Source organism: Lacerta agilis, chromosome Z (assembly GCF_009819535.1).
Source record: "Lacerta agilis isolate rLacAgi1 chromosome Z, rLacAgi1.pri, whole genome shotgun sequence".
NCBI lineage: Eukaryota > Metazoa > Chordata > Lepidosauria > Squamata > Lacertidae > Lacerta > Lacerta agilis.
Window position 1 is genome coordinate 2726792 of NC_046331.1, and position 12655 is coordinate 2739446.

Consider the following 12655-nt stretch of genomic DNA (forward strand, 5'->3'; position numbering starts at 1 on the left):
GCCCCCCCCCACCCCAAGATATTCCAGAGGGGTCTACTAAACTGCAGCAGGGGACAAAGCAATGCCTGCTTTGATGCTGGTGCAATCCCACCCACTCAGCTACCTCAATGCAGGATGGGTGTGTGGGTGGGTGTATGCTGAATATAACGTACATCTATCTATCCATCCCTTATCTCACTCCAAATGCTGCATCCCTTTCCTGGTCTGCTATTGGCTAGCAATGATGTAATTGCTTCAAGCGCCGGGTGCGCTGCCATTGGTAGGAAGAGGCAGAGATGCTGCTGTCAGCTTGAAAGGCCCCAGTCATTCATGCAGAGTTCAGCATGCCAGTTTGGGCACAAAATCTGCACACATAAGCCAGCCAGCCTAGAAGCAGATTGAATGTCTGAGGAGGGGGTAGTGGGTGGGGTGTGGCTCTCTCAAGCTCTTGTGCGCGCACACACACACACACACTCTTAATACACCTTTCTTAACCTTTACATTGCCTGGATGGAGTTCTGCAATGCTCCATTCAACTCCGAAACCTTGATCAAAATCAAAAGAGACCAATATTTTAAAAACAGGCCCTGGCATGCAGTGCTTTGGGTACCTTTGCCCTGGTTGTTGTGACAGGCTTCCAGCACCAGCCTCTTGATCACAAAGAAGGAGACACAAGGATATATTTCTTGACAGGTTTTGGCCGGAGGCCATAAGAGGAAAAGAATGCGCAGCTCGACCAAGCACACCTGCAGCCATAGTAACATGAGCTTTGGTGGTTGGAGAGATGCACTTTTGCATCCAACGCACCCCCAAATGGGTGAGGTGTTACCCTTATACCCAAGGGGGGGGGAATCAATTGTCTCACGTGTACATAATTCTGCTGGATTCTAGGCAATAGTGGGAGGGGGCCATTCAGTAGTACAGCAGCTGCTTTGCATGCAGAAGGTCCCAGGTTCAATCCCTGCAGTCTCTACCTTCAAAGGATCTAGGGCAGAGAAACCGCAGTGGTGGCAGTGGGGACCGTCCATCCAAGACCTTGAGGAGTTGCTGCCAGTCACAGACCCTGGGAGCCCAAGGAATGCTGCTTCCTGGGGGCAAGCAGAATGGTGCCACATACCTCCATGTACCAAATCCAGTGGCGTTGATGATGAGACAGCACTCTCCAGCAGACCTGAAGGCTATAGGCTAGCTTTAGTTGTGTAAGGCAGTTGTGTAATGCACACACATCTCTGTTCTCCAGCACCTCACCATGGCGGCCCAGCTCCTCCGCATTTGCTGCTTGAGGCAGCGGACTCACTCTGCCTTATAGCATGACAGGCCCCAAGACCAACCAGATTTTAAGAAGGCCTTCTCCAAAAAACCAAAATAGGGAAAATACTAGCACCTGTGTGCCAGTGCTTATAACTGAGGACCCAAGGAAGCCAATGCATGATAAAAGATTTTGCCCAGGTAGAGGCCTAAGATGCAGCCGCCAGGGACATAGGAAAGGCCACCAGGCAATTCACCATCTACAGCCAGCCCTACCATTGGGCAAAGTGAAGCAGGGTGACTTCCAGGGCAGCAAACGGTCAATCATTTTGTTGGGGCAGGTAGCAATTTGGCCTTTTATGCCTCAAAATGCCTTGGAGCCACGTCACTAACTTTTGGTGTACAGTACCTGAACACGATAAATGGATAGCCAATCAAAGTCTCTTGGAATAAGGTGTAGGCTCAAACACAGGGCATCTGCTTTTTGCACATTTTCTGTTTTAGCACACACAAGATTGTCTCTGCACTTCCAGAACTGAAATGCAAACGACATAATAGGAGCCTTGCTGGATCAGACCCGAGGCCCACCTATGCCCAGTATGGTATTTACCACTGCAGCCAATGGGATACCCCCAGGAAGCCCACCAGCAAGACACAAAAGCACTTTGCATCTAGAAGCCGAATGAAGGTGGAGGCTCCATTTGTATGTGATAGCCTGGCCTCTCCAGCTAGCTCAATAAAAGAACGACCCTTTGGACAAGGTCACAGAAGCAAAGGAAGCTGGCTTATAGTGAGTGAGACCAATACTGGTCCATTTTGCTTAGTATTGTCTACATAGCCTGGCAGCAGCTCTTCAAGGTTTCAGACAGGGAATTATTTCATTTCCTACCTGTAGATGCTGGGGATTGAACCTGGGACCTTCTGCACACAAAGCAGATGCTCTACCTCTGAGCTACACTGCTTCAGTATTCTCAGGGTAGGAGACCCAAGCAAATTCTACAAAATCTGCCTCTCAGCCTGCTGCCTTTGTCTACTTCTCCTTTTGGAAAGCAGTAAGAGCTCAGTAGAATTGCACCAAAAGTCCATCTAGCCCAACAGTCTAGTTCCCACAGAGTCCAACCAGATACTTCTGGCAATCACACCCTACCTCCCAGCCAAGCAGGACATGAAGACAACAGCTCAGTGTTTGCTCCATTCCAGAAACTGCTACCTAGAGGTAGACTGCCTCTGAATCTTGAGGTTCTGTTTAACAACTGTCACCAGTCACCCAAGGCGCACTGGGTGTGATTCATTTTCTAAGTGCCCAAAGTGTTACTAGGGGCGAGGAACTGATCTGGGGCCAGGGTGGGTGGTGTTATCTGCTTTACATGGCAAAATATTTATTTAGGAGAATAAATAATTTTAAGATGATCGTGTCTAGAGATGATTGGTGGGGCATATTGGAGTAGGATATAGAAGGACCACCCACCACACCAGGGCAAGGTGTGCGTGTGTGTGCGCGCGTGTGTAAAAAGAATGATGGGCACACACTTGGATTGGAGCGAGGCAAATACCATAAGCAAATCTAGTGCTTTTGCTTTCTGGTCTTTGGATGACATCATGCTCAAATAATCAATTTCCCCCCTCAGAGAGAGAGAGGCGGGGGGGGGGATGCTGCAATATTTAAAATACATTTTGAAGTCAGAAAATCAAGTGAAGATGCTGTTAGAAGTCAGAAATCCAAATAAAATCAAATGATTTCTCCCATGAAGGGGGGGGTTGTACAAAGAGGTGGAGCCAGGGGACCTTATATATATATATATATATATATATATATATATATATATATATATATATATATATATATATATATATATAAAAGGTCTGAATCCTAGGCAGGTACACAAGCACACACACCCCAGTCTGGAGAAGAAAACACTTTTCTCCAAGGCCTTCATCTGTTCCTCCACCCCTGCCTCCCTGCTCCATGATCCAAGCATTCTTCCTCTTGCTGCAAAGTGGAGGAATCAAAGGTTGCAAAGTACTCTGGATATCTCCAAAGCCAGGAGGCGGAAAATACCCCCCCCCCAATCCTTGCTACCAGGCAGCAAGTGCATAGGGAAGTTAACTGTGGTCATGGGGCATTACCCCAACCCAAGCATCTTCCCTGCATCAGAAAGCAAGCTACCTTGGCAGACTGATCCTGGGCTGGGCAACCTGGTTGTACGCACCCCAGGGGAGCTGCCCTGCCAGTTGTAATCAGGGATTGTGGATCAGAGTCTCTCCACAACCACAAGTACTACTGAATCAGGCATGATAGCCCACGAGAGCAAAAACAGATGCTGTCTGTAAGCAATTTTGGGGTGGCAGGGGGAGAGACAAAAAGTAAAAAAAAAAATGGGTGTCCCCTGGTGAACTGAAGTGGAGACTGGTGCAATCCCCACGTTCTCCTTTATTTGGCACAGAGCAGAAAGATAGATACATGTGGGGGTGATTCTGACCTACTTTCGCTCACCTTGCGGCAAGAGGCCCCCCCCCCCCGTTCTCCAGCAGGTGTATCCCCCTCAACACACCCTTGGTTTTGGCACTGCCAAGAGTTTGAGCCTCTTTCGCAGAAGGCATCCCCACTCTTCACAGCTGATTGGGACCAGGAGACTGGGGGTGGGGGGTGGGGAGTAGGGAATTCCCTGCTTCTGGGTCCCCAAAGTCCAGGTCAGATCAAGAAGGCTGGACCTCCTTGCAAATCATGACCCACTGCAAACCTGGAGCAAAGGCAGAATCCTGTCCCTCCCCATACTTTGCACAGATTTCTGTCTCACAGAATGAATGGGGAAAGAACGCAGGGACCGCAGAAGCAAAGTTTACACACACACACACACACACACACACGTGTCACCTAGAGAATATTAAGAGATGCTCTAAAGCAAAGTTAATTCCTTCAGCATGGAAAAGTTCTGCAGCCATCTGCCCATCAGTGCTGCTGCTGCTGGTGTCATGGGGGGGGGGGGCTATGTACAATGAACCTCTCTAAAAAGGGTCCCCAATCCTCTGGATCTGAGAGGTCTTGAAAGTTTTCTATCTGAACTCCACTGGGGGGGGAATCATGGTGAAAGGGCACCTCATACTTCCTCCCATGCCAACGGGTATTTCTAGAAGTGGTTATTCATTTTGACATATGTAATGCAAACAGATCAGGAACTGGGGTGGAGTTAGGATTCCCCCCCCCCCCGCACCTAGAAAGAATGAATAAACACACACACACACCAGGGGATTCCCGGGGGATATCCTCAATAACAGTAACCCTGAAGCTAGACAGAGACCCTCCTTGCGGGGAGGGTTCCTCCTGGCACACACACCCTCAGTAGAGATACTGGTAGCCAGGTGCTGGCTAGGAGGCTCCCCTCACATGCCACTCCTTCTGTAAAACACAAAGAATGAAAGGAGCTCTCATTGAAAGAAATTCTCCTCTGCACCCCTTAAACCAGAAGCACCCCAGCTAGCTCTGAGAGTGGGGGTTGGGTCCTCATTCCCACAGAATGGCCCTGGATAGAAGACCCTGCTTTGTCTACACCCCCTAACTGGTTCTGGAGAGAGGGCGCCCCCCCCACTGTACTCCCCAAAGCAGAATGAGAGCGAGCAAAAGAGGGGGGGGGTCCCCTTCTCGCTCACACCCTCTGCTTGCGCGCCCACGCCCTCTCACCTACCCTCCGGGTGATCTGGGGGCGGGCGGGCGGTTGCGGGGCTCCGCTCACCTGCACTTGCATGAAAGACCCCCGGTAGAAGCAGCAGGCGGCTGCAGAGAGGGCGCTCCAGAGGCTGCAGCGGTCCGTCATGGCTCCTCCGTCGGAGATCCGAAGCACCAACACGAGCCGCAGCTTCAGCGCAACCGGCTGATGCTCCAATCGCTCCCGCGGCTGGGCTTTAACTTCAGCCGCGGCGGCTTCCCAGATTACCTCATCCCTTGTCGTGTGGGGGCGGGGCTGGGAAGAGGGAGGAGAGGGAGCCCAGCCACCCAGACCAGCGCCTTCCTCTCCTGGAGGGCAGGGGTGCAGCAGGGATGAGTGATGGGACAGACCCTCCAAAGCAATTGAAAGGGTCCCCGTCCCCCCGTCCCCCCCGCCCTTTAACCTGGGACTGAATTTTTCCTGCTGTCACTGATCTCCACTGAACTTTTATTAATTTGTGGTTTTAAACCTGCTTCTCAAATGCCTAGGTTGCAGGGCTGTGTATATGAGCAACAAGAGCACACACATCTGAAGTTTTATGAACATGGCTAATTTAGGGTCATTCATTTCAAAGGGTCTAGGACCTAGAGGCAGGTTTTTAAAGCAACATAAGCCAAGCAGGCAGGGTTCCAGGTAGAGGATGCATGTGGCCCCACCTGGAGATGTCTGGGATTGAACCTGGGGCCTGCGCAAGAAAAGCAGGTGCTCTGCAACTGAGCCATATCTGTTTTCCGATAAAGTTAGATTACAGTCCTCCTCAGGACCAGCCTTATCATTAGGTAGAGGAAAGCAGTTGCCTCTGGCAGCAGATACTGGAGAGTAAGGTGTCATGGGTGGAGCTGTGACTGCCACCTGTCTTGTCCTGCACCCCCTAAACTAGGCTCCCATCCTCAGATGTCATTGGGGACACTGGATATGAAGAAGAAGAGGAGGAAGAGGAGGAGGAGGAGTTTGGATTTGATATCCCGTTTTATCACTACCCGAAGGAGTCTCAAAGCGGCTAACATTCTCCTTTCCCTTCCTCCCCCATAACAAACCCTCTGTGAGGTGAGTGGGGCTGAGAGACTTCAGAGAAGTGTGACTAGCCCAAGGTCACCCAGCAGCTGCATGTGGAGGAGCAGAGACGCAAACCCGGTTCACCAGATTACAAGTCTGCTGCTCTTAACCACTACACCACACTGGCCCATGAGAATGAGGAAGCAAGGGCCCATCCACATGTCCACTTGTCTTGCACCTACCGGACACAGGTCCGAGCAGTTTTGCCTTTGCTCTACTGCTCCCCCCCCCCCCGGAAAATCCATTCTTTACCTATAGATCAGAACAAACTGCAATCCACAGAAAACCCAATTGGCATTTGTTCTGATGCAGTGCTAAAAATAAAATGTGACTAAGCCCCCCCCCCCCCGTTTCAACTGCCAGCCTGGTCAGTTTCCATGTGTGGAAGGGGAGGTGGCAGCATCTTGTCCTTTGCCTTGAGCAGCAAGATGCCCTGGACAAGACATGATCCTCAGAGTTCTGAACAAAGGGGCTGAGTTAAACTGGAGCAGCTGGAATTTACCAAGTCAGACTTTGGATTCCTCAAGCTCAGCACTGTCTTATCAAATGGCATATCCACAGAGGAGAGGTCTGTCAGATACCTAAATGGATCTTCCAGTTTACTGAATCTCAGTGTATCTCTGAATGCCATCATCAATGAGAGGACTGTTGCCTTCATTGTCAACCAGAGCCTGCCCAACCACATAAGCCACCCCAGGCAGTCATTATAAGGCGCATTATAAGTAAGCACCCACATGGCAGAGGGCGCTGAAGGCTGACTCCTGCATGGCATGTGTAAACAGTGACAACATCCAATACTTTGCACCTGGCATCTTTTTAGCAATGTTGCAATTGATTTGGAAGAGACAACATGGCTCTCACATTTTGGGGTGCAGAGACTGAGAGAGCCTACTCGGCAACATGGAATGCACTACTATCCCAGCGTGTTGTGATGTGAGGCTTTATCCACACTTACCTTTCCTCACAAAAACAAAAAGCCCCGCTATTTAAATTTCAGAAAACCCAAATTGGCATATGCTCCAATTGAGTACTAAAGAACAGATTTTCGTGGGGAAAGCTCTGGGGCAACCCCCCCCCCCAACCCATCAACATGGAACTTTTAAGTACAGACCTGTGCCTGGAATGAGCCTGGAAAAGGTAAGTAATTGGATAAGCCTATGGAAAGGATTTGGGGGCAGGTGTCCAGAGCCCCACTCAAGCAGAATGAGCAAGAGGCCTCCCCCTCCACCCACAAATAAAATCAGCAGAGCTGTCACATTGGGAAGCAAATGAACCCATGACCATCATTAAAATACAGGAAGCTGATTTGTACTGAGTCAGATCATTGGCCCATCTACCAGGAGATGGCAGGGGCTGAACCTGGAGCCTGCACTCAAAACAGATTTTCAGAGTCTAAAATTACCACACTGCACCACTGTTTGTGAGGGCCATTAGCTTAGCAGTTTTAAAAGGGGATTAGCCAAACCTTAAGATCTCCTTCATGGGCGTAGGTGCCCTTGCCAAACAAAGCGTGGCAGCTAACCAGAGGGCCTTTTCAATCGTGGCTCCTTGGTTACGGAGCCTCCTTCCCAGGGATGCTTACCTTGTACCTCCTTTGTCATCCTTTTGGCACCAGGTTGAGACACTTTTCTGCTTTAAACAACTCATGACATCCTGGCCCTCTCAGTTTCACACCCCCCCCCCAATTTTTCCTTTACTTTGGGTGAGTTTTCTAGTTTGTTGCAGAGGAGTGCCAAATCCACTTTAACTGCACATGCCAAATGTGCTCGAACCCCACCTGAAAAATGGTGAGAGTCTGGAAACGTCCCAAGAAACTTGCCATCAACACTCCCCATCTTATTTATCCTGCTGGGCAGAAGGCAGCGATGTATAGGGAGGGACAAAATCTTACCACCCCGCTTTCACAGCTTTAAGCTCTCGTCTTAACTATGAGGCTTGTCCTCTGCCAACCCCACGTATCCTGCCAGATTCATTGGGGGCGCCAATTTTCTAGTAAGCACATCATCGCCTGCTTTTTGGCAGCAGATGCAAAAACTTCTGTGACTCCAAGCTGGATGAAGACTGCAATCTTAAAATTCCATGCATAATGGCAGGCATTAAACTTAATGCAGGGGTTATCCTAGGTTTGCCCTTGAGTAGCTTCTGTCAATGCTGCATAATACATCATGCGCACGCATCAATGTACTTCTTTAGCTTTCCAATCTCTTGCACATATTGCCAATTCCGTCATCTCTTGATTCTTCTAGGAGCTTCCAATAAGCTTAAGTAAGGTGCATGTGGCGCTGTGGGTTAAACCACAGAGCCTAGGGCTTGCCGATCAGAAGTTTGGCGGTTTGAATCCCTGTGACGGGGTGAGCTCCCATTGCTTGGTCCTTGCTCCTGCCAACCTAGCAGTTCAAAAGCACGTCAAAGTGCAAGTAGATAAATAGGTATTGCTCCGGCGAGAAGGTAAACGCATTTCCATGTGCTGTTCTGGTTCGCCAGAAGCGGCTTAGTCCTGCTGGCCACATGACCCAGAAGCTGTATGCTGGCTCCCTCGGCCAATAAAGCGAGATGAGCGCCACAACCCCAGAGTCGTCTGTGACTGGATCTAATGGTCAGGGGTACCTTTACCTTTAAGGTGCATATGTGTTTGTAGCCTCTCTTCCCTAACTGATGCTCCTTTGTGGGAAAATAACATTTTCTGAACAATGAATTTCAATGTCACTGTCCTCGTAGATTTCAGTGGGGCCTTCCTGGTAGACTGAGCCCAAGGGAATCAGATCTGCTTGTTCCTTATTTTGCTGCTCTCTACAAACAGCATCCTATCTTGATGGGGCCATGGACATTGTTAGGGGGTGTCCAAGGGGGGTTTGAGTTCTTAGGGTTTTGCACCAGGCTCTGATACCCTTTCTCTTTGTTCCCTTTTTAGAAAAACTTAAATTCCTAATACAGTCACACCATAGATTTGTATAATGCCATTACGATACTGGCCATTTGATTTTCAGTTCTTTTCCTATCTCTAACGTGGAATTTGCCCCTTTCACAGTAGCTGCACAATCAGTTGACACCTTCATTGAACTATCCACTATGACAGGGACCTGAGGATCTTCTAGTTCAACCCCCTGCAATGGAGGGATATGCAGCTGTCCCTTACGGGGGTCAAACTTGCAATCTTGGCATTATTAGTACCACACTCTAACCAAAGGTGCTATCCTGGTCAATCAATCAATCACTCTATCAGTCTCCTTTATTGGCATAGAAAGATTTTTTTTTTATGTTCAGTAGCACCTTAAAAAGGTAAAGGAACCCTGACAGTTAAGTCAAGTCGCGAACGACTCTGGGGTTGCAGCGCTCATCTCGCTCTATAGACCAAGGGAGCTGGTGTTTGTCCGCAGGCAGTTTTTCCGGGTCATGTGGCCAGCAGGACTAAGCCGTTTCTGGCAAAACCAGAGCAGCGCACGGAAACGCCGTTTACCTTCCCGCCGTAGCGGTCCCTATTTATCTACTTGCACTTTTGGGGGTGCTTTCGAACTGCTAGGTTGGCAGGAGCAGGGACCGAGCAATGGGAGTTCACTCCGTCGCAGGGATTCAAACCGCCGACCTTCTGATCGGCAAGCCCTAGGCTCTGTGGTTAGACCACAGCACCATCCGCATCCAGTAGCACTTTAGAGACCAACTACCTTAAGTTTGTTCTTGGTATAAGCTTTCGTGTGCATGCACACTTCTTCAGATACACACAGAAGCTTACAGGTGAAACTCGAAAAATTAAATATCGTAGAAAGGTTCATTTCTTTCAGTAATTCAACTTAAAAGGTGAAACTAATATATGAGATAGACTCATGACATGCAAAGCGAGATATGTCAAGCCTTTATTTGTTATAATTGTGATGATTATGGCGTACAGCTGATGAGAACCCCAAATTAACAATTTCAACTTTTGGGTTTTCATCAGCTGCACGCCATAATCATCACCATTATAACAAGCAAAGGCTTGACATATCTCGCTTTGCATGTCATGAGTCTATCTCATATATTAAACTCCAGTAGCTAATGAAGACAATTGCTTACATAAATGGACTTTTCCACGACATTCAAATTTTTCGAGTTTCACCTGTATACCAAGAACAAACTTAGCTGGTCTTTAAGGTGCTACTGGACAATTTTTTAATTTTTTAAAAAATATTTTTCGACTGCGTCAGACCAACACAGCTACCTACCTGAATCTGGCATAGAAAGAGTGTGTCATATACCTGGATCAGAACACAACACAGGTAATGAAACATAGAGGGAGATTTACATTTTCTTCATGTTGTGAGTTGCTTTGAGTGTAGTTTACTATGGAAAGGCAGAGTACAAAAAGTGTTGTTGTTGATGATGATGAGAGAAACCAAATCAGCCTCACAACCTTATGCTATTTGTTTGGGGCAAAGCACCTACAGTTGCAGGAGATAAGGCTGCTCTTCACTGGAGCATGAAGCTGCTCTGTCTTGCCTTCCCCCTTTCCAGGAGCTGCTTCACCACCCCCACCCCCATAGGTGCCAGCTCCTTGGGGACCTGGGTGCCTGAGCACCCACAAAATTGCCCATGAAAGGGCAAGGCACCCACAAATTCCAGCACTAGGGCTATGTGCGGCACAGTTAATATTTGAATAGTACTGCTCATTCCCTTATGTAATTAATTCAAACAAGTCAAGTGCAATTCCCCAGGGGAAAGGACACTGCAAGCACACCTGAAAGAGAGATGGAAGCAGAGTGTGTCTGATTTGTATACTTTTTTATGTTCAGCACCCAGAAGACCAGTATGGTTTTCAGAAGGGACCAGCCGGATGCCCAAGGGGGTTCAGAAAGGAATATTAATATTCAGACAGCTGTAGGGAATTGAGCCTATTATAGTTAGTGCTGGGTCATCTGTGCTAAAAATAGAAGATAGTCTTTGCGGAACAAAAAATTATTTGCAGAACAAAAGTCAGAAGAAGAGTTTGGATTTGATATTCCGCTTTATCACTACCCGAAGGAGTCTCAAAGCGGCTCACATTCTCCTTTCCCTTCCTCCCCCACAACAAACCCTCTGTGAGGTGAGTGGGGCTGAGAGACTTCAAAGAAGTGCGACTAGCCCAAGGTCACCCAGCAGCTGCATGTGGAGGAGCGGAGATGCGAACCTGGTTCACCAGATTACGAGTCTACCGCTCTTAACCACTACACCACACTGAAGGCTCACTTGGTCCAGAAACCTGTTTCCCACCATTATCAAAGAGATGCTTCTGAGAAGCCCACAAACGGGGTGGTCAACAGCTCTCTCACAGGCTGTTATTCAATGTTAGTCCTTTTCATAAGTAGACCCTTAGTGGACTTGGCTAACTTAGGTTCATTAATTTCAGCAGGTCTGCTCTGAGTAGGACTTGGCTGTGGGAGGGCAGTCTTCACAGGTACAGGTGAAACTCGAAAAATTAGAATATCATGGAAAAGTCCATTTATGTAAGCAATTGTTTTCATTAGCTACTGGAGTTTAATATATGAGATAGACTCATGACATGCAAAGCAAGATACGTCAAGCTTTTATTTGTTATAATTGTGATGATTATGGCGTACAGCTGATGAAAACTCCAAAGTTGAGATTGTTAATTTGGGGTTCTCATCAGCTGTACACCATAATCATCACAGTTATAACAAATAAAGGCTTGACATATCTCGCTTTGCATGTCATGAGTCCATCTCATATATTAGTTTCACCTTTTAAGCTGAATTACTGAAAGAAATGAACCTTTCCATTACAGTATATTCTATGAGTTTCACCTGTAAATTGTTTTTTGAACATGGAGGTTCTATTTAGTTTTATAGCTAATACCTGTTGGCAGACCTCCTCTCTTCCCTTTGAAAGTCAGCTAAGCTGTTGGCTGCCACCAACTCTTGTGAATAACTTAAGGAAACTTAAGGAGTTCCACAGTCTGTACTGATTTTAAGCAAATGAGCTTATTGTCACTACTGTTGCTGCCATTTTGGACACCAACTCATATCTTTGCATGGTGTGTGTCAGGTGATGGTGACTGAGCAAAGTCTCCTGTTTTTTGCTAGGGTGGGGCAGTTTCTTTTTTTTTTTTTACTTCTTGCCATGATTGGGATCCATGGCTTTTTGTTCAGTCGTTCAGTCGTGTCCGACTCTTCGTGACCCCATGGACCAGAGCACGCCAGGCACGCCTATCATTCACTGCCTCCCGCAGTTTGGCCAAACTCATGTTAGTAGCTTCGAGAACACTGTCCAACCATCTCATCCTCTGTCGTCCCCTTCTCCTCGTTCCCTCCATGGCTTTTATATAAATCCAATTGGCCAAGCACAGTGGTTCTCATTCTATAAGGGCGTGTCGTGTGCCACACTGGTGTGACAGGAGAAGATGGAAAGTGTGGCAGGAAGATTCAAGGGCAACCAGAGAAACATTTAAACATTTCAGTATAGCATAGTATCAAATTAATTATTTTCCATTTGCAGAATATGGATAGATATCTTTTCATAATGAGAGCAAGAAGATCAAGCGATACTAATATAAATGAGATTACTCAGCAAAAGCAAGCTCACACCTCTTAATGAGTTTGTAGACATACTTAAGAGGCTCATTTATAATTATATTTTGGGAAGGATTCATGTTCTTATGTAGCTGCATTGTTTCAAACTTTCTGGATGTCCCATGATCG

At 47.6% G+C, this 12655-nt stretch overlaps 1 protein-coding gene across 3 annotated transcripts in view; it reads right to left on the bottom strand.

Moving 5' to 3' along the window:
* SH2D3C (SH2 domain containing 3C) overlaps positions 1-12655 on the bottom strand; it is a 68684-nt gene that overhangs the window by 22370 nt on the left and 33659 nt on the right. The window contains exon 1 of one of the 3 annotated variants that reach the window (XM_033137485.1): positions 4959-5182. The exons of the other annotated variants lie outside the window; for them this stretch is intronic. Coding sequence (XP_032993376.1) covers positions 4959-5039 — 81 coding nt within the window. The 5' untranslated portion in view covers positions 5040-5182. Of the gene's footprint in view, positions 1-4958; positions 5183-12655 lie in introns of those variants that run through there. 3 annotated transcript variants of the gene reach the window in all.